The sequence below is a fragment of the Molossus molossus genome, unplaced genomic scaffold (assembly GCF_014108415.1).
Source record: "Molossus molossus isolate mMolMol1 unplaced genomic scaffold, mMolMol1.p scaffold_m16_p_18, whole genome shotgun sequence".
Lineage (NCBI taxonomy): Eukaryota > Metazoa > Chordata > Mammalia > Chiroptera > Molossidae > Molossus > Molossus molossus.
In genome coordinates this window covers 63844456-63866059 of record NW_023425353.1, presented here as the reverse complement: position 1 = coordinate 63866059, position 21604 = coordinate 63844456, and the positions used below count along the sequence as shown (strand labels likewise).

Here is a 21604-nt window from a genome sequence, read left to right as displayed (position 1 = left end):
CCCAGTTATGCTTAGAGGGTAAGCACCCACCAAAGTCCAGTTCAAGTCAGACTTTGTTCTGATGAATGCTCCCAGATAGTTCCATCTGGGACATATCAGACAGCAAGGATTAGCATCCCCTCAGTGAGCTAGGTACCTCATGACCCTTACTTCTAACCTCTATTATTCCCCTTGGTTCTAATGCCTGAAAGGGACACGGTCTGGGAATGGACCTACCTCACACCCCCTGTCCTCCATTTTGCACTTGCCTTTGGGCTGGACCTCACCAGAGATGAATCCCCTTTCTAGGACACAGCTAGGTCCCTGCTGTAACTGGAGGCTGGGCTCTGCCTCTTTATGGAAGTGGTTTCTGTTTATAAACTCTGGGCCCAACCTGCACACAGGGGGCCAACACTGCTGGCTTTAGATGAGCTATGGAAGACAACTGGGGCAGAGGTGAAGCTGGATTAGTCCTGGGAGTGAACAGCTAATCCTCATTGATGGGGCAGAGACAAGACACGCCCACAGTTGGGGACTTGGAGCACTAACTTGGGACTTCCTGATTGCAATCCCTGAAGCCCTGGTCCTTAGGATCCCACCCTTACTTTCTCTCTACCAGGAAAAAGAGCTAGAAGCACTGACCCCAAATGAACAGGAGAGTTTGCATTTCCTTGGCTACACTTCAAGGCACTGAGGACCCCACCGTTAGTGCTGAGGCCCTGGGAAGTTCAGGGGCACCAGGTGAGGCCTAGAGTAAGGTGAGTGTTTCTCTTTAAGGGTGCCCAGACACTTCTGTATAGGCAGGGAAATGTAGAGCAGCGTTAGGATCCTGGAATCAGATGGAGAGGGAGGAGGGCTACTAACCAGTCTCCAAATGAAGCATCCAGGACCCTCAAATTGGACATGCCCAGCTTTGGGCTTGTGTGTAGCACCTGTGTGCACCCCAGCCTCTCATGACACTTGCGGTGGGCTCCATTCTCCAGAAGAGAGGAGGGCCTACCGCCCATAGAGGAGGTACCAGTGACGCAAAACAACGAGGCCCCCTGCAACACTCCCAGGCATGGGGCACTCCTCTTTTACCCTCTGGCCCGACACCTGGGACAGAGGCAGGCCTAGTCAGTGACTGTGGGAGAGGTCCAGAAAGTGAAGAATGTATCTCGCCGGGAGTCCCTCCCAAATGTTGCTGCACCACCAGTTCCTTCAAAATGGGTGTCAGTCGGCCACATAATCCAGTCCTGGGTGGGCTCCAGTGCACTTCTGCAGGGCCACGTCCCAGAGCCTCTGCTCCTAGACTCCTGCACAGGCCTGGATGGGTTTAGAACGACCCCCGAGGCTACTTCCTACAGGAAGCCCTCCCAGGCACCCACCTATTCCACCCCCCAACTTTGGGGAAACGGGGTCTCGGGGGGTCAAGGGTCACCAGGGCGGGCCAGGTCCCGGAAGCGGAAGCGCAGCGCACTTCCGGCGCTCAGCGGGCGGCCATGTTGGAGCAGCGGAGGCGGCGCAGAGGTGCGTCCTGGGTCCCCGCGGCGGCGCCGGTAGGTTGGGGCCGTGGGCCTAGCCGCGCCGCGGAGGGGCTGTCAGCAAGACGTTAGGGCGGACGGGCCAGCGGACGGCTCTCTGCCGGCCCAGCTGAGACCCCCACACCCCCACCCGGTGCCCAACGACCCCACCCTTGGGCTGCGCGACCTGTCGGGCTGGTCCTACCGCCCCGCGCATCTCGCTGCCTCTGATAACCCCCGCTCCTACCCGCGGCTTGGGCCCCAGGGACTCGGATTCCCAGCTCTGACTACCCAGCCCGGGCTCCGCTTGGATGGGGCCTCTCCCGTCTCCCATTTTTCATCAACTTTCCCCGCTGGCCCCAGGGGCAAATATGAAGGGAATTCGGGAGCCGGGCTGCTCCTGTTTCTGGAGCTTCTTGGAAAGCCCAGAAGACCCCTCCCAAGGGTTCAGACCGACTTAGGCAAAAGAGCACCCACTTCACCCCTAATATCTGTGCCTGGTATCAGAACCCCTCCCTGTTCTATAGTTCAAAACCACGGGAACTACACCCACTGGAAAAAAATAAAAGAACTAAAGCCACGTGCAAGGATTGTGCTTGGAAAATGGCCTCTGGAGAGGGGAAGTGCCTGAGACACCCGAGGATCTGAGAATGTTTCCAAACAAAGAGCCCTAGGGCACTCCCTAGGGGATTCTGAAAACTTGATCTGCTTCATTAGGATGGTAGGAAGAAACTGCACAGACAGGCCTCCTGGCCCCAGGGACCTGCCTGATCCCAGCTGACCTTTTAATGCGCCATTGCAGATGGGGAACAGCTTCTAGGGCCCTCATTGCTGGGTTGGGCATTAGATATTAGTCATGATTGACAGGCTACAGCTTCAGAGAAGCCTGGGACAACTTTGGTATTTCCAGACAGCTCCATTTGGGCTGTACCAAGGTCAGCCCTCCAACCTCTAGTTAGGACAGCTCACACCTCTGCTGTCCACCTTTTTAACCATCCTACTTGGAGCCTTTGGATCCCACTGTTAGACCTTGGGCTCTTGGCCTGTCTGCTTGGCCCTCAGGCTGCATGGTTGTCTAGAGCTGTGTCATGAGTATGTGCTACTCATCTGTTGAAGGAGAGTCTGGTTGGCCTTTATGACTCTAGAGCTAGGAATTGGACCTCTAAGTGGCCTGTCTGGGAACTCCAAAAACAGAACTTCTGGTAGTCAGATTCACCCCTGGGTACCTGAATAGCAACAGTTTGAGGAACAGAGATGGGCATGGACATTGGGTGTAAGTCTGGACACTGGCCAGCATTTAAGGAGCATTCAAGGCTTGTGCTGTCCTGTTTTTTCCAACCAGATCTCCCAGACCCTGACCATAGACTCTAGTCGCACAAAGTGTGTCTTACTCTTTCTCACTTTGGAGCCACTGCACAGGCTGTTCCCCTTTTCTATTTTCATCTGGTCCTTTCTTATTCATCACTCATGTCCTAGCTAGGTATTGCCTTTTCCAAGAATCCTTTCATGACCCATTGGCGAGCTAAGTTGAGTTCTAGTGTGTACTCCCAAGAACCTTGATAGTATCTCTGTCTTGCCTTCTGTACAGAGCTCCTTGAAAACAGGTATTTATTTGTGTTCCCAGGGTTGAGTCTAATACTAGGTTTCTAGCTTCAGAAAATACAGAATTGAGTTAAAACAGGCTAGCTAAGCCCACATCTTTTTAGGGATACAATAGCAGGTTGGATGGCTCTGATGAGCTTGTGGGCATATATCCTGAAGAAGCTGCCTCTGACCCACATGGCCACCATGCCACCATGATAGGTCAGGAGAATAGCATTTTCTTCAAAGAGTGGCTCACTCTGTCCAGGCCTCTCTGTGTCCATGGATGCTATCATGGAGAGTGTAAGCCCTGGTTGACCTATCTATCTGCCCCTTTCTTATTAACTCTTTCCTCTTGCCTTGGAGGTGCCGAGTGCTGACTTGCAGATATCCAGACAGATCTGCAGTGCCTAATGCCATGAGCGTGGTGGTGCAGCATGTGGAGGAGAAAGCTGTACATTCTTGGTCGCGCATCTCCTCGGCAGGGAAGAAGGCCCTGGAGGAGGCGCTGCTTGTCTTTAACCCCATGAGCCAGGATCTCAGTGCCACAGAGGCCCAGCTTGTGGCCTTCCTGCAGGGCCTACGGGATGATGGCTTCCAGCCTACCATCCTGCGCAGTGGTGATGTCTACGGCTATAGCTCATGCACAGCCAAACCCCCAAGCCAGACAAAGCTTCAAGCTCGTGCCCCAACCCCAGCCACCACATCACCTCCAGCCAGTGCTCACCGAACTGCTATGCGGCTGCCTGCAGGCCGCGCCACACTGCTTCCCATGCCATTGTCTGGCAGGCTGGCCAAAGCATCCACACCAGCCCTTGCCAAGCATGCTACCACCAACCTGCTGCTGAGCTCCCTGAAGCAATCAAGTGCCAGCCATGCCCGGGGTACAGCAGTGGGCTTCCCCGCCCACCTCTATCCAGGTGTCTACCCTGCCATGCGGCTCTCCGTTGTCCTTGAGGCCCTGGTTCCACTCAAGACTCCCGTGCCCTGCTTGGGTGCCAAGCACAAGACACAGTCACTGCAGCTCTCACTTGCGGACTCTCCCGTGAAGCTGCGGAAAGGTCCAGCAAAGGGACTGGGGAACCCTCAGCCCAAAGTTCCCAGAAAAGCCACAAGCAAGGGCCCTAAGTGTGTGATTCGCAGAGGTCCCAGGGCCGGACCCCAACAAACTGGGCCTCAGAGCAAGATCTGCAAAGCCACTGGATTCCTCAGTGGCCCACAAATGAAAGGTGTCTCTGCCCTGAGCACCAAAATAGCCCAGGCCAAGGCAGCTCAAACACTAGCCAAAGCTGCCTGTGCCCACTCCAAGGTGGCTCAAACACAGGCCAAAGCTGCCAAGGCCCGGGCAAAAACTAAGGCAGCACAGATCAAGGCCAAGGCAGCACGTGCCAGGGCCAAGGCCAAGGCAGCACGGATCAAGGCCAAAGCCAAGGCAGCACGGGCCAGGGCCAAGGCCAAGGCTGCGCGGGCCAGGGCCAAGGCCAAGGCAGTGCGGGCCAGAGCCAAGGCAGTAGAGGCCAGGGCCAAGGCCAAAGCCAAGGCAATACAGGCCAAGGCGGCTCGGACCCAGCCCAAGGGCAGGGGCAGGCTGAAAGGGTCTGTTCAGGCCAGAACTGCAAGGAAAGGCCAGAAAAGCCACCCTGATTCTGTGGGGCAGAAGAGGAAAAGTGTTGAGGAGGCACAAGATCTTCTTCCCCAGAAGAGAACACGGCTTGGGCCCCGATCCCCTAAAGCATGTCTAGGTTCTGGAACAGCAAAACTACTGAAATTTCGGGCCATCAAAGTGGACAAGCGGTCCTCGGACGATGAGGTGCGGCAGCAGGCTCAGCGTATCCTCCGTGTGAACCTGTCCCCTGTAATACAGCTCCAGCCATTACTGCCATACTCAGTACCCTGATTTCTTCACCTAGCAATGTTCGGGGGGAACTGAGCCCAGCTGTCTGTGCTGTCAGTGGCACAGTGTACAATGCCCGTGGACTCCAAACCCTTGAGGACTCCAGGTGCCTCCAGGGCCCTGGCCGCCACCAGCCTTTCAGACTGGAGGATGTGGGGTTGGTGTGGGTGGGCAGGAGGGTTGTTCTCATGGCGCAATGCACTGTGACTTCTTACTCTTCAAGTTGTATGTCCTCTGTCCCATCATGTTTTATACCTTTCCACCTTCCAGTCTCCCTGCCTACGGTCCATGGTCTTTGTGTGTGTATGTGGCTGCAGTACGCCAGCTTGAGTATATAGGAAAAAAAGCCCCAGAAACAGCTGCTAGAGAGGATCCTGGTAGCCAAGGGCAGGTCATCAATGTGAGATGGGATAGTGTGGGAAGGGGTAGATTCCAGGCCCCTCTGGATATCCTGCCCTCTGGATATGTAAGAGGCAGATCCTGAGGGTGGGGTCAGAGCCACTCAGGTGGAACAGCTCCCCTTGGGGCTGCCTTGGTTTGTTATCCACATAGGACCCCATGCAGGAGGAAAGTAGGTGACTGTGTAGGGAACCTTGCCCCTTGCAGGATTTCAAGCCAGGGAAGGGGGTTTTGTGATACTGCTCCCCAGGGGCAATGCAGACAGCCTGGCTTTGTCTTCCAGCCTATTTTGACTGAAACCTTGGGCTTTGCCTGGGCTTGTCTGGCCTAAAGTGACTGACGTATCTCTGCCTCTCCTCCCCTTGCTCCTTTCAGAAGAGAGTGGCTAGCCCTGACTTCCCTAATTAATAAAGGAGTTGGGGTTGGGTCAGGGGTCAGAGCTCTGGTTGTAGGGCCACAGAGGCTGCCCTCACTAACCAAGGAATTTTCTCCTAGGGTGGGTGGGATACTGTGGTAGCTGAGCTAGGAGTCTCCAGACTGCCTCCATCAACATTGCTTTCTGCCTAGGTTCCACATGCTCTGACTATTCCTGAGTCCTGCCTCTTGCCTCCCAACAGAGAGGCCTGTATGTTTCAGACATTATCAGGTCTTCCTGCTTTGGAGAGGGGGCTGGGCTTTGAGCCCTGAACAAAACTAGCTCCCTGCCCATCTGCCAGTCTTTTGCTGGCTGCCCAGCCTGAAAGGCAGTGTCGGGCTGGCAGGGAGGGGGACACATTCCCCAGAGGCTCCTGGAGACATACAGCCTTTCAGGGCTGGGGGTGGGAACCTCATTTGAATGAGAATCAGATCTTTTCTGCCTCTGGATTAATCTGAACCCTGGCTCCACTAGCCCTGGCTGCAGTGAATGGCGGACCTACAGAGAAGCTCTGCGTGCTTCTTGGTGCCCCGTCCCTACCTTTCTGCATCTGGTGGTCATTATTAATATCCTGCCCCTGGGTGAGGACTCCCTTGGTTTTCCTGGCTCTCGGAACCCCCTTGCTACCAGCTGCATGGTGGCCCCACAGCACTGCATGCATCTTGCCTCTGACAGCCCTGCCTTCATCTGCCATGTGAGTATGGGGAATGCCCTGAAGGCCACACTCAGCTCCTCACAGGCGGCCGAGCTTGGGGCCCACTCTGCATCCTCTCTCTCAGGCCTGATTTCCGCTCCCACTGCCTGGGACCCCCAGCTGGGCTAGGCCCTCTCCTTTCAGTTCTCTTGCTGCTGCTGCTGTCGCTGTCGCTGTCATCAGTGGGTGAGGAGTTGGCTCTATCTGAGAGTCATCCAGAGGGAGAAGTCTTCAGGCCATCCGGTGGGGTGGGTTGGGGTGAGGTGAGGTTGGAGGGGGTGCCCCTAGGATCTCTACTCAGACCCTACTCCTCCCAGTCCAGGCTCCCAGAACAGTTACCCAGGAGGTGCCAGACACACTTGCCCCACCTGGCTGCTCAAGTGGCAGCTGCTACCCACCCACTGGCAACCTGATTGTTGGTCGTGGCCAGAGCCTTCGTGCCTCATCCACCTGTGGACTCCATGGCCCTGAGCCCTACTGCGTTGTCAGTCACCTACAGGTGGGGAGGAGGGTGAGGCCTCGACATGGTATCTCTGGGTTTTCCTGGGAGATTTGGCCCTGTGGGATTTCAGATCATTGCTGGGGGCTAGAAGGAAAGGCCTGTGCTGTGAAGTTTGGCCTAGTCCCATCTCCTTGGACACTCCCCCAGGACTCTGAAAATTGCTTCTTTTGTGACTCTCGGGATCGGGGTGGCCATGGCATTGAAAATGTGATCTCCCAGATCGGTCCTGGTGGCAACAAGACCTGGTGGCAAGCCGAGAGTGGTAAGGGTGCTGATGTGCCTGTTTGTGGGGGTCTGGGGTCTCGGGTCAGGGTCTGGTTACTCTGACCAGCCCTTGTGGTTACAGGTGTTGAGAACGTCACCATCCAGCTAGACCTAGAGGGTGCATTCTACTTTACCCACCTCATCATGACTTTCAAGGTGACCCAGTGCCCCAGCCTGAAGACTTGCTATGTGCCTCTTGTCCTGATGGCCACCAGTGATGCTTGCCCCTGGTAACCCAAGGACTCCCTCCTGTCCCCAGACATTTCGGCCAGCAGCTCTGGTCCTCGAGCGTTCCGTGGACCATGGCCACTCCTGGCACGTGTGCCGATACTTTGCCCACAACTGCTCAGGCCTCTTTCCTGGGATCCCTCCTGCCCCTGGCCACAGTGTCAATGACCTCGTCTGTGATCAGCATTACTCGGACATTGAGCCTTTCACGGAGGGCAAGGTCAGGTCCAAAGGATGGGGGTGTTGGGCTCTGGAGTGAAGCCAGAAGCTCAGGCTTGCTTCTTCCTCAGGTAATTTTCAAAGTTCTGGACCCAGCCATTCTGGTGGAGAACCCAAGCAACCCCCAGATTCAGGGTAATTCTTCTTAGAGTCAACCCTGTACCCTGCAAGTGAGGCCAACCAGGTACTGGGAGGAGGGGAGCTGCCCTGCCTGGGTGTGTGCACCAGTGAGGCAGGATGGTAGGCAAGCCAGCTCAGTCCCCCACTGTTGTTCCCCAGCTCTGCCCATCACAGTCCTTTATAATGGTCCCTGTTAGGGCCCCTGTTCCTGTCCTATCACTGTTCCCCATACCTGTGCCCACTGCATCGGGCCTGGCATGGATAGCAGTTTCCATCTGCCCCATCACTGAACTCATTTGTGGGGCCCCATTGTGGCCCCTATCACTGCTCTCCATGCCAGCCGCCAAAACTGGCCCTCATGTCTTTGCTCCTGTCTCTGTGCCTCATAACTCTCCCCTTTATGAGCCTCCATCACTGCCCCCATCATGGCCCTCCCCCTTGATTCATGTTCCTGGTCTTAGTTGGTGCCCTTTACCCATGCAGCTGCTGCTGAGTGATGCCAGGTGTCTCTGGGGGGTGATCTCTTTGTAGAGCAGAAGTCTTGTTAAAGAGCAAGAGAGACACGGTTCTAACCCAACAGGGTGGCCCAAGCCAGGCCAGGCGAGTACCACAGCAGAACAAACCCCAAACTAGCTTTTTCTCTACATTCTTCACCTGCCTTGACTTATTACCAATTACTCACCCCGGACCCCCACACTATGTCCCCGTTCCTTTGATCAGAAGAAAAGGGAAACCTGGCAAAGGAGAGACAGGAGGTAGCCTTGGCCAGGTAACTGACAAGCTGTGGAACAGAAAGGAGCCACGGACCATCCACGTGTACATTTGACAAGTGCCCCACTGTGTGTCAGGCATCTGAACAGTGCTCAGTGAGGAGTAGACAGACAAGGTGGCTGTGTTCTTGAAGCTGACATAAAAGTGAGAAGGTTGATAAAGAAGAAAACGGACACCTTATGTGGTTTGGATGATGGGCTGGGGGATGGGACACTTGACTGCTCTGGGAAGCAGGTTTCAGATACCTAGAGATGCCAGAATGGGGTGTCCAGGAAGCAGTGGGACGTAGTAGTTCTTGTCTCAGGAGTGTCAGGGCTGGAGCAGTGCAGAGATGGATTCTTACCATGAGGCTCTGGTCATCCTGAAATGTACACCCAGAAGAGCAGGGGTGGGAAGGTCCCACAGTAGGGGTGTTGGAGGAGGTGGCTGCAATGAGAGTGGAGAGACACCCCCGTTCCCCTCAATCCCAACCACCTGAGGTCTCACAATCTGTCTCCAGAGCTCCTACATGTGACTAATCTTCGTTTGAACTTCTCCAAACTGCACACACTGGGTGACAGGCCCAAGGGGAGCCTCAAAGGACACCCCTTCTACTACTATGCCCTCTATGAGCTCGTGGTCAGAGGCAGCTGCCTGTGCCATGGCCATGCCTCTGAGTGCAGGCCTGCACCTGGGGCCCCAGCCAACGCGGAAGGCATGGTGAGTGCCACGGAAGGGGCATCCTGAGGCTGGTGGGCTGGGCAAGCTGGGGGACTAGGACAGACTCGTCTTGCCTTCCTCCCTGCCAGGTGCATGGCCTTTGTGTCTGCCGCCATCATACAGCTGGTACCCACTGTGAGCGCTGTCAGGACCTGTACCAGGACCACCCGTGGCACGCAGCAGAGCCTGGGCACCCCCATGCCTGCCAGGGTAGGTGCCACACCCTACTCTGCCTGGCCTTACTGGCTATGGGTCAGCCCACTCCATAACAACCTTCCTTGTTCTGCCTCAGAATGTGAGTGTCATGGGCATGCCCGCAGCTGTCACTTTGACATGGCCCTGTATCTGGCATCTGGCAATGTGAGTGGAGGCGTGTGTGACGCATGTCAACACAACACAGCTGGGCGCTACTGTGAGCTCTGCCAGCCCTTCTTCCATCGAGACCCCCAGGAAGATCCCCGTTCCCTTCATTCCTGCAAACGTGAGCCCTCCAATCCCAATTCTGACCCCACCGATCCTTCCATTTCATGGTGACCTCTGACCTAACTCTGTCTTCACTCTGACTCCTGATCCAGCCTGTGACTGTGACCCTGTGGGTGCCCTGGAAGGGGGCTTGTGTGATGCTCACACAGATGAGACCCGTGGCCTCCTCTCTGGGCAGTGTCGCTGCAAAGTAAACGTCTGGGGCCAGCGCTGTGACTCCTGCCGGCCCGGTCACTATGGCCTGAACCTTACCCAGTCAGAAGGCTGCCAGCGTGAGTGACCCTAAGAGTGGACCCCACCCTCCATGCCATCCTAGCTCTGCCCCCAATCACTGCCCTAATAATACATGCACCCAGCTACCTCTGCAGTAGCACCCTGAGAGTCCTGTGCCTTAGCCTGCAGGTGCGACCCCCGGGGCCGGGTTCCTGGCACTCATACCTGTGATCCCTCCAGTGGGGACTGTCACTGCAAACGCTTTGTCTCTGGACGGGACTGCAGCCGTTGTCTGGTGAGTCTTGATCAGACTTCTGATTTTATCTTGGGCACTGAGATTCTAGAAGCTGACAAGTGTAAAGCTACACCCAGTGTGACTATAGACTGAGCCTTCCTGACCTGGTCACCAGGGTCAGCACCACCTGGGGGAGCTGAGGCAGCATATGCCCTCAGGCAGAAACTTGGGCCACTGAAGGAAGACCGGTGAGACGAGTTACAACAGCATTACACACTGGGTGGAAAGATGCCTCACGGCAGACGTGCTTGAAAGAGTATTCAGTCCAAAGAACAAGTCTATCCCCTCTTGCCTTTCCTCGCACATTGAAAATACTTTAACTTTTATTGTAACCCTGGCTGTGTCCTCATTTTTCTTTTCTCCTCCTCTCCATGAAGCCGTGCAGGACACCAGGGTCTCCTCTTCCTCCCTGCCACAGGCAGAGGATTATTCGAACCCTGTACTCAGCCTCCTTCCTCCCGCAACAGGCAGTTCTGTAAATGACCTCCCAGGCCCCGAGTCCTGACCCTAACCCTGTCCAGACCTCCCTGTCCTTCCTCCACTATCTCCTCTCTCTTACAGCCCGAGTTCTGGGGTCTGAGCAGTGACTCTCTAGGCTGCCGGCCCTGTGACTGTGACTTTGGGGGTGCCTACAGCAACAGGTACAAGGCAGAGCCTAGGAGTGGGGGTCAAGTGGCAGGAGTTGGGTATTGATTCTGTCCCCTCGCCATCCCCGTGCTCACTCAGGTGTTCTGCAGCAGAGGGCCTCTGTCTGTGCCGCCCCCATCTCCATGGCCGCCGCTGCCATGAACTGCAGTCTGGGTACTTCTGCGCTGCCCTTGACCAGGCCACTGCTGAAGCTGAGTTTGGCCAAATCCTCCAGCCGGCTGACCCTCGGCTGCCTGTGAGTGTCCAGGAAGGGTAGGGGCGGGAGAAAATCAAGATTGAGACCTTGGGGCTCAGGAGTCGGGGAGGGAATATTCAGAGAATCTAGCTGGAAGAGGAGGCTGGGCAGGTTAGGAAGGTGAGGAAGTCCAGGTGGGGGCTTCAGCATGGTCAGAGGTTTGGTGTCTTGGACAAAACCCGTATTCCCAGGACAGTGTGCGGGGGGAAAGGGCCAGAATATTGGAGGACATTGATATCCCACTTGCCTCCAGGGAGCCCCCAGGCCTGCTTCTCCCCACTGTGCACAAAGCCCAGGGACCTTCCCTGGTTGGCTCCGGCCCCGACTTCGGAGACAGCGTGACCCTCGATGTGTCCTCCACCCTGTCAGGCGAGCCCACTACAGCCACCAGCTGCCCAAAGTGAGGAGTCTGAGGAGCAGGGTAAAGTCTCCAGTCACTAGGGCAGTGGTTCTCAACCTTCCTAATGCTGCGACCCTTTAATCCAGTTCCTCATGTTGTGGTGACCCCAACCATAATATTATTTTCGTTGCTACTTCATAACTGTAATTTTGCTACTGTTATGAATCGCCATCAGAAATATGTTTTTCCGACGGTCTAAGGCAACTCCTGTGAAAGGGTCATTCGACCTCCATAGGGGTCATGACCCACAGCTTGAGAACCACTGAACTAGGGTCTTAGTAGGGACATGGCCCAAGCTCTGGGGATATGGGTCTCTGGGGTCTTGGGGGGAAGGGAACCTAAGTCCTGCGGGTTCTAGGTCCTGGAGTGACCTGGGCCTGGGAGTCTGTGTCTTATATTCAGGCCCCAGAGGAGCCCGTGCCCCTGCATTTGGGAGCTGGCTCCACACTGTGGACTGGCTTGGACTTTGCACGTGTGGTCGATGGGGCTGGCCTCTCTCTGCTGGCTCCCACAGTGCCTCGTGCCCTGGAATACGACATTGTCCTGCGCTATGAGACCCAGGTCAGTGGCATGGATGCCCAGCAGGTGGGTGGATGGTGTTGGGTGGTGGGTAGGGGCAGTTGTATGACTACTGACCCCTGACCCTAGGCACCTGAAGACTGGCAAGCATTAGTCAGTGTCCATGCCCAGTCTCTGCCCAGCAGTACTCGCTGTGCCCACCCGCTGCATTCAGAGCAGCTGTTCCAGGCCGCCTTGACCCATGCACGCAGGTAGGCAGGGCCCTGTGACCCCCCATACCAAGACCCTGTTATGCTGCCAACACGTTTGAAACAACACCCAGCCCTGGCCAGTTTGGCTCAGCGGTTAGAGCGTCAGCCTGCGGTACAGAGTCCTGGGTTCAGTTCATGCTAAGGGCATGTACCTCGGCTGCAGTTTGTCCCCAGCCCCAGTTGGGGTTGTGTGGGTGGCAGCCAGTTAATATGTTTCTCTCACATTGATGTTTGTCTTTCTCTCTTCCTCCCTCTCTCCTTCTCACTCTATCTGAAGATGAATGCAAAAATGTCCTCTGGTGAGGATAAAAATATAATAATAAATAAAAAATAAAAATGAGTCCGGCCGGTGTGGCTCAGTGGCTGAGCGTCGACCTATGCACCAAGAGGTCGCAGGTTCAATTCCCGGTCAAGACACATGCCCAGGTTGTGGGCCTGATCCCATGGGGGGCACGCAGGAGGCAGCCAATCGATGTTCTCTCTCATTGATGTTTCTGTGTCTCTCTCCCTCTCACTTATTCTCTCTCTAAAATCAATAAAGGAAAAAAATTTTTTTAAATAAAAAAATAAAAATGAAACAACACCTGGAGCCCTGGCTGGTTTGGCTCAGTGATTAGAGCATTGGCCCAAGGGTTCGATTTCCATCAAGGGCATGTACCTCGGTTGCGGTTTGTCCCTGGCCCTGTTTGGGGTTGTGCAGGAGGCAACCAATTCGTGTGTCTCTCTCACATCGATGTTTCTCTCCCTATCCCTCCCACTCTATCTGAAGAAAAATGGAAAAATATCCTCGGGTGAGGATTAAAAAAAGAAACAACACCCAGGCGAAGTGGAAAATTCCCAGTATGGAATATCATCATGTCATAGAACAATGAAAACAGGGACTTAATTTAAAATAGACCAGGATTTGCCCTGCCCGGTTTGGCTCAGCGGTTAGAGCATCAGCCTGCGGTCCAGAGAGACCCGGGTTCGGTTCCCGCTAAGGGCACGTACCTCGGTTGCAATTTGTCCTCGGCCCTGATTAGGTCGCAGGGTCGTGTGGGTGGCAACCACTCGATGTGTCCCTTTCATGTCTATGTTTCTCTCTCTATCTCTCTCTCTCTCTCCCTCCCACTCTATCTGAACAAAATATCAAAAAATGTCCTCGGGTGAGGATAAAAAAATAAAATAAAATAGACCAGGATTTGCCCTGACTGGTCTGGCTCAGAGGTTAGTGTGTTGGCCCACAGATCAAAGAGTCATGGGTTCAATTCCAGTCAAGGGCATGTACCTTGGTTGCAGTTTGTCTCTGGCTCTGGTTGGGGTCGTGTGGGAGGCGGCCACTTGATGTACCCCTTTCACATTGATGTTTCTCTCTTCCTCTCTTTCCCTCCCACTCCATCTGAACAAAAGTTGGAAAATGTCCTCAGGTGAGGATTAAATAAATAAATAAATAAAACAAAACAGAGCAGGATTTAAGAAGCTGGTCTTTTTCCATTGGTCGTATGATGAAATGTTGGACTCAGTGACTGCACAGTGAAAATGGGGCACCCCTGGGACCACTTGATCACAACCTCCTTATCTCACCCTTACTCCTCTCCCTGCTCTCTGCAGAGCTGTGGTTCTATCCAGGCCTTTCTGCTTCGAACCAGGAACACGCTACTCCGTGACCCTGCGGCTGTGGCGGACCAAAGGGGTGCGGAGGCCTGAGGGAGGCATCATCTTTCTGGATTCGGTGAGACCCTTAGGGACTTTACCCCACATCTGGGGGAGACACAGATTATAGCAGACAATATGGGCTGAGGGTCAGGAGTCACAGAGGCCTGGACTTGCACCTAAGGGACTGAGACAAGTGGAAAATGTAGGAAGGGGATCAGGTGGGAAAATAGGCAAGTGCCAGACTTCACAGGGCCTTGTCACCAGAAGAGCTTAATCTTTATCCTGGGATAGTGGGGAGCCGTGGAAGGGACTTGAGCAGAGAAGAGATGGGGGAGAATAGATTGTTAGGGGACACTGCTGCAGTGATTCTGAGTGAGAGATGGCAATGCCCGGACTAGATTGGAGCCATTGGAGAGGAAGGAGAAACAGATCCAAAGCGAAACAGGAAAGGGGCGGGAAGGGCTTATAAGGGCCAATGCAAGGAGGGGTAGTGGGTAGTAGATGTTAGTGAGCGAGGCTGGGCTCATTGTCCCCTGTCTGCTACCCTCCACCCTCCTACCAGATTGTGCTCCTGCCGCGGGTGAAGGAGCTGCCTGGGCTGAGATCTGTGGACCCTGGGGCCACAGGGCGCTTGCAGGAGCTCCACAAAGCAGGCTGCATGGAGGCAGCGAGGACCGGCCTCTCTAGCGCCATGCCTGAGTCCTGTGCCCGCCTCGTCTGCAGCATCTCGGCCCTGCTCCACGGGGGTGGCCTCCGTGAGTGTGTGCCCCTATCTTGAGGGGGCTGCAGGATAGGGGTTACTGGAAGCACTATGAGGTTCATCTGATCTTGCCCTTTCTCCTGCCAGCATGTGAGTGCCACCCCCAGGGTTCACTCAGTACTGAGTGTGCCCTGCTGGGTGGGCAGTGCCCCTGCCGTCCTAACATCATTGGTCGTACCTGTGACCACTGTGTGCCTGGAACATATGGCTTCGGTCCCACCGGCTGCAGTGGTGAGCCTTCAGGGTGTGGGTGTGGGGTCTGGGACCAGCATCTCCTTTCTTTGCACAGCTTGATCGCCCTGTCATTCCCCACAGAGTGCCGCTGCCACTCTGAGGGCGCCACCAGTGCCATCTGTAACCCTACGACCGGGCAGTGCACATGCCGGGCAGGCCTTGCTGGTCGCCGCTGTGACTGCTGCCTCCCTGGCTGGTGGGGCTTCCCACACTGCCAGCCCTGTGCCTGCAATGGGCATGCTGAGTTGTGCCACCCACTTACAGGCATCTGCCAGGCCTGCCACGGAGCCACGACAGGCCGGCACTGTGAGAAGTGAGTGCTACCACTGGAAGTGTTGGGTGTGAATTAGGATGAGCAGGCCAGGCCCATTCCATGTGCTACTGTCCCCAGGTGCTTGGACGGCTACTATGGAGACCCCACCCTGGGCTCAGGCCAGCAGTGCCGGCCCTGCCTCTGTCCTGGGCACCCTGCCTCTGGCTTCTATCATGGGACTTCCTGCCATGTGGACAGTGCGAGTGGACGTGTTCTTTGCTTCTGTGCACCTGGCTATGCAGGTGAGGCATGGTTGGCAGTGGCAAACCCATGGCCCTGCTCACTTGGTCAGAATCCCATCAGGTCCACAAGGCAGAGCTTTGCTAATGCCACCTGTATGTTAGGCTGCAGACTGGCCACCTCTCCTCAAGAGGTTCGCATAGAGGGGAGGAATTACAGACGTGGAACTTGTAAGCCAGGAGATGGGCCTTAATGTAGCTATTGTGTCTTCTGCCCTCCTGGCTAAACCTTGGACTTTCTGGCTGCAAATGTAGGACCCAAAGTCCCCAAGAGTATAGGAAGACACCTGAGACCATCTACACATACCCCAATCTCTCCAGGGCCCCGCTGTGACCGCTGTTCCTCTGGCTACTTTGGGAACCCTTGGCCAAGAGAAGACCCCAGAAGGAGTCCATGCCGGCCTTGCCAATGCAACAACAATATTGATCCCCGTGATCCTGCTGCTTGTGACCCCCACAGTGGGCACTGCCAGCGATGTCTGCACCACAGCCATGGCCCTGGCTGTGCCCATTGCAGGCCTGGCTTTCACGGCAGTGCCCTGCGCCCAAGGGGCTGTCGGCGTGAGTGTGTGGGTGGGGTGGGTGAGGGCATCATAAGGTGGGTGGGTGGGTTCTCTTTCCTCTGTCCCTGCCAAGTTCTTCCTCTCCCCAGGCTGCAGCTGTGACCCCCGGGGCACTGTTCCTGCAAGGTGTCCATCTGGGGCTGAAGCCTGCTTCTGCAACCCGGTCAGCGGGCAGTGCCCCTGCCGCCCTCACACACGGGGGCGGGACTGTAGCCGCTGTGCCCCCCTCTTCTGGAACCTGGGGGGGGCCTCGCGGCTGCGAGCCCTGCAGCTGCCATGCCCAGCACGCTTTGCAGCCAGTGTGTCACCCAGTGAGTGAGCCTATGTTACGCATAGCAAGGAGCTGTGGCCAGGTGTGAGCGAATGTGTTGTGCCTATGAGGGTGCAACTTATGGCTGGTGTGAGTGTGCATGTGACCACCAGCACTGGTGTGTGTGTGGCTGCAAGCAGCTGTGTGAATCTGTGCTCATGTGTGATATTAACTATGAGCTAGTGGCTGGGCCTGGGGAGAGCGGACATGAGCCTGCCTGTGCCTGAGCCCACATGCAGCCCTGCACTAGTGTGTGGGTGAACCACTGCAAGTGCATCATGGCACTCTACATGAGTGTGGTAGGGGAGACGGGGGGCTGGGGGCAGGGAAGGAGGCTGAGGAGACACAGGCAGAGGGTTAGGATTGACAGCTGGTGCAGCAGGGAGGGGTGGCCATGGGAAATGCGTGTTTCTAGGAGAGTGGTCAGCCACTAATGAGATGAGGCTGGAAGTGTGTCCTTGTGTCCTTGGGAAGGAGAGGGTGGCAGTCAGATGAAGAGGCATGGGGGTGAGACTATGGAGACAGTGGGATGTTCGACCCAGGACACAGAGGAGCAAAGGACAGCAGGTCAGGAGTTGAGAACCCAGAGGGTCTATGGGTGGCGAGGAAGGGTGGGGCTGGCCAAGGGGGTCAGGCCAGAGGAAGCAGGAAGGGAGAGGTCCTAGGCCAAGGCAGGTGTGGGTGCTGCCTGTGCCGGAGCAGGGCTGACAGGGGAAGACAGGATGCTCGGGTGTGCCCAGGTGTGCAGATACTGCCTCTGTGTACTCATGTCCTCTCCCTCTCCCCAGGAGGCTCCTGGCTCCAGCTGACTGGTCTGCACTCTCTTCCCTCAGGTCACAGGTCAATGCCCCTGCCGGGCAGGATTTGGGGGCCGCACATGCTCCCGGTGTCAGGATGGGTACTGGGGTGACCCGGAGCAGGAATGCAGAGGTGAGAGGGTCACTCGCATGACCTACCACCAGGGGCAAGGCTGCCCTGAAGGAAGCACTCTGTGGAGTAGCAGGGGACAGTGGGTTTTCCTGAGGGAGACCACAGTATGCTTATTGCTGTTTGTTCCAAAACTTTAGGAAATACTTGTGAAGACAGCTGTAGGGAAACAGTGTTGGCAAACCAGGTGGGGTGTATCTGCAGAGAGGACACATGGTGGCTCTTTCCTGACCCTGCCTGCCAGTCCTTGACCCTAGTTGACCCCTAACATGCTGTAGAGCCCCTGCATCCCTGTGCTGTTTATCTGCCCAAAGGCTGCCATGCAAACGGCCTCTCTGGCCAGGGTACATGGCAGTGCCTTGGCAGTTCTGTTCTGAGCAGTGGCTTAGGTGAGGGCTGGTGTGCACCCTCCCACTCTCACAGGGCCATCCTTCTCCCTCGGGCTGCTTCCAGGAAGCAAGGCGAAGTCCAGTGCTGCCTGCAACCTGCCCTGACCCCCTCTCCTCTACAGCTTGTTTCTGCAACCCAGAGGGCTCCATCTCGCCCAGCTGTGACCCATACACAGGTGCCTGCCTCTGCAGAGAGGGCATCTCAGGGCTGAGGTGCCAGGCATGTGCCCGTGGCTCCAGAGGTGGCTTCCCACACTGCATGTCCTGCCCTACCTGTTTCACCTCCTGGGACCAGCGCCTGACTCTGCTCCAGCTGCAGCTGGAGGCTGTGGCCCAGAAGGCGGCTGCCCTATGCCAGGGGATACCTGGCTGGGGTGCTAGGGGCCAGAATGGACACCAGCAGGTCCTGGAAGAGGTACTCCAGCAGGCACAGACACTCCTGGAATCTCCTTCACCCGCCGTGGGGACCCTGCAGCAACTTACAGAGTGGATAGCTGGACTCAGGCAAGGAGCCTGGGGTCAGTAGGGAAGAGGTCTCCAGCTAGTTTCCCAAGGTCAGGGATTCAGAGACCAGGTTGGCCTGTCTGAGTCCCGGGTCTGGGAGTCAGGTGAGTTTTCTTGAGTGAGGAATCATGGAGGAGAGTACAGCTTCAACATGCTTGTGCTCCCTCTTCCCACAGGAAGAAAATGACTGCACGGGCCCAGACACTGAGGGCCCTAGCGCAGGTTGTGGCAGAAAGTGAGCCATGGGTTAGGAGGCAGTGTGAACGTTTGGAAGAATTATCCCGGGAGTTAGACTGTTTCAAGGGCTTGGCCTGGCCCAAGAGGGCCACAGGAGTCCAAGGTGAGGCCAGATGGCAGGTGGGTGGACAACAGATGAGGGCAGGGGCTAGGCTGGGTCAGAAAGAGAGAACTGGTTGCCTTGTTTATGTATCTGGGGGACCTAGAGGCTGCCCCAGCCAGTGGAGCCCTAAGCCACCTTTCTATCCATTCCTCTCATCTTCTGCAGATGCTGAGGCCCAGGCCTCCTCAGCTGCCTTGCTTTCCCAGGAGGCCATGCTTGGGGTCCAGATCGTAGCCACACTTGGAAGACCAGACAGCATCCTGGGACAGGCCCGAGAGGCCCGGCAGTGGACAGAGCAGCTTTTATGGGGAACAGGCCAGCCTACAGGGACAGCTGTGTGGAAGCTGAAATTGAAGGGGCTGGCCAACAGGGTCCAGATGCTGCATCCACAGCTTCTGAGACTCCTAGTCAAAGCTGGAGTGGTGGGTGGAAATGAGGGTTACAGGGGGTTCGCCAAGGCGAAGGCTATGTCCTAGGGGTAACCTAGGTATAGGGCAACAGGGGAATCTGAGATGTGTATTTTGTACCTCCTATCTTGTTTGCAGGAATGTAGGGGTCAGGGCCCTGGGCTGGCCTGTGTTCCTGTACCCTGTGATGTTTCCCCTTGCCCCTGGACTCTGCCCACTGTCCGATGGGCTCTGGTTGTCTCCCGGAACACCTCCTATAGCCTGGACATAGCAATCACAGCCTTGCAGCAGCAGCAGCAACTGGTACAGAGCTATATGGGCCATGGATGGAAGTCATGGGGGAGTCATAGGGGATCACAGTTTGGCCATCGAGTTACAGGAGACACATTTCACACCTGACCCACTCCTAACAGCTGCAGCAAATCCAGGCCACAGCAAGCTCCACGGGAATCCAGGCCTGGGAGGCATGGCATCGCGCAAGGGGGCCCTGGGGTGTGGCTACCATGGCCCCTGTGCAAGCAACTGTGCATATGATCCAGCGTTTCCTTTTGGGTACATGTTTGCTTGTATATCTGTTCACAGCTGAGGGTAAGGCAGGCGGGCATTCAGGTTACTGCTGTGACACTCCTTCCGGAATGAGGAATACCCAGACGGGCCGACCAGGGGTCAGGTGTGAGCATTAGTGTGCTGGTAGATGTGGAACTGACGGCTCTAGGGAACTGACTGAGTGTTTGTCAGGTCCATGGTGTAAGTAATCCCATAGCTAGTTGCTGTCTACCTACCATTTAACAACTGATTCACAACATGTCTGAAAATGTAATAATTGTCTTTTGTAAGCCTCCGTCTAGTCATGTTAGAGGCAGGATCAGTGAGATGTTAGGGTCAGGGTCTGTTGGGTCAGGTATCAGAGTCCACATTCCAACATCCCTACAACCATTTCTACAGATGAAGGTGCAGATGCTATGAGTGTGGAGCTGGTAGCATGGCGTGGGCTGGCAGTGCCCCTCCCCCAGGGTGGGGCAGCCAGCATTGCCCTCCTGCTGGATCAGATCCAGAGTGCCCTCCCTGCACCAGACACTGGAGGCCAGGAGCTGCCCAAAGCTGAAGGTGTCCTCCATCACGCACAGCACACCAGGTGAAGGTCCAGGAGGCTGGAGGAGAGATCAGAGGGTGGGGAGGAAAGGGATGCCCTCCTGATCATCTGCATCTTTCAGGGACGGTACAGTCAGGGCCCAGGACCAAGCTCTGGATGTTCAAGGGGTGCTGGCTGAGGCAGGAACTCACATAAAGGCTGCAGAGCAAGGGCTGCAGGTGGCAAAGCAGACACTTGGAGACCTGGAGACCAGTGTACAGGAGGTGATACCTCTCAGCTCCCTGCACTTCTTGTTCAGTGGCTGCTGTGGTCCCACTGTACCCCTGAGGTCCTTGACCCACTATGATACCATGATGCTACTAAATACTCTGACCATGTGAACACTCTACTTAGTTGCTGTCCTGCTGTGACCTCCCTGTGATTCCTTGACCTTTGCCCCAGGTGGTAGGTCACCTGACCCAGATGACACTGGCCATGGATGTGACCCCAGGCCTGGGGCTTCTGTCCAGTGCAGCTGTGACTCTCAGGACCCATTTGGTCCTGAGTCAGCGGCAGGCCCAGGAGGCAGAAGAGCGTGCAGCGCATGCCATGGGCTTGGCTGGGGGCCTGGGCAAGGTGAGATGGGAACAGTGGACACTGGGGTGTCAGGGACCCCTCTGGAACAGTGTGAAGTGGGGTTTAGGCTGGGACTGGGCTATGGCGGGCTGAGGTGGGGGCTCAGTTCTAAACTCTCTGCCCTCCAGGAACCTTGGGCAGCAATGTGTTTGGGTCTAGGTGGGGTGGGGATTCAGGTCCAGTCGTGCTGCAGGAGTTGCAGGTGGCCCGGTTAGGTGTGGCGGAGTTGCAGGAGAGCACATATAGCCTGATGGCCACAGTGCAGGACGCAGGAGAGAGGGTGCAGCGAACACGAGCTGAGGCCCAGCAGCTGCTGAAGTGGGTGCAGAACAGTTGGAGCCGCCTGGAGGGTATGTGTCTGGGCCATGGTGGGATGGGTATGAGGTGGAATCAGGCCAGGTGGGAGGGTCAGAGTTAGAACAGGGAAGGTGTGGGAGGGTCAGAGCTGGGTCCAGATCAGGTCTAGATTCATGCAGGGGTCAGGACTGGGGTCAAAGTTCAGAACAGCAGGTCAAATGTATATTGGAATTATAGCTTATTTAGAGATGGGGTCAATGGTCAGGGTCATGACAGAGATGAGGACCAGACTCAGAGATTAGGGCCAGAGGTCAGAGCCTGGCTCAGAAGACTTATCCCCAGGTTTGGAGCGCCGCCTGGTGCAGAATGAGCAGACACTGGGCAAGAAGGTGGCCACCCTGTGGGCCCTGGAGAAGAGGGCAGCAGAGCTGCTCAAGCACATGCAACTGTGGGCCAATGCATATGCCACCTGCTGATTGCTGTCTATGGATGACAGAAAGAGGGCCTGGGGACTGCCCCTGGGTGACTCCGAGTGACCCATGAATCTCCTGACCTGGAGAGACCATAGACCCCACTGAATGCCCGCTGACCCAGAATGACCCTCATGTGACCCCCGTGATGTCCTCTAGTGGCTCTCTGACCTTGAAACCAGAGAGATCATGTAAAA

The 21604-nt window shown here is 56.0% G+C and overlaps 2 protein-coding genes across 2 annotated transcripts; both read left to right on the top strand.

The window, feature by feature from the left end:
• The first annotated feature begins 1461 nt into the window (after positions 1-1461).
• On the top strand, positions 1462-5706 carry CCDC71 (coiled-coil domain containing 71). Its single transcript, XM_036266882.1, has 2 exons — positions 1462-1517; positions 3429-5706. The coding sequence occupies exon 2, from the start codon at positions 3481-3483 to the stop codon at positions 4957-4959; it is 1479 nt and encodes a 492-aa protein (XP_036122775.1). The 5' UTR covers positions 1462-1517; positions 3429-3480; the 3' UTR covers positions 4960-5706.
• A 698-nt stretch (positions 5707-6404) lies between these two features.
• LOC118632978 (laminin subunit beta-2-like) lies at positions 6405-20433 on the top strand. Its single transcript, XM_036266317.1, is given in 30 exon segments — positions 6405-6464; positions 6733-7228; positions 7313-7386; positions 7490-7678; positions 7749-7812; positions 9068-9267; positions 9357-9477; positions 9560-9748; positions 9843-10022; positions 10146-10258; positions 10820-10899; positions 10985-11141; positions 11944-12126; positions 12190-12311; positions 13902-14022; positions 14509-14701; positions 14794-14937; positions 15022-15253; positions 15332-15495; positions 15814-16053; positions 16145-16305; positions 16307-16366; positions 17199-17295; positions 17804-18185; positions 18362-18525; positions 18691-18947; positions 19071-19235; positions 19346-19484; positions 19878-20067; positions 20147-20433. Coding segments are annotated over 30 exon segments (5196 nt in total). The 3' UTR covers positions 20406-20433.
• Positions 20434-21604: the final 1171 nt, after the last annotated feature.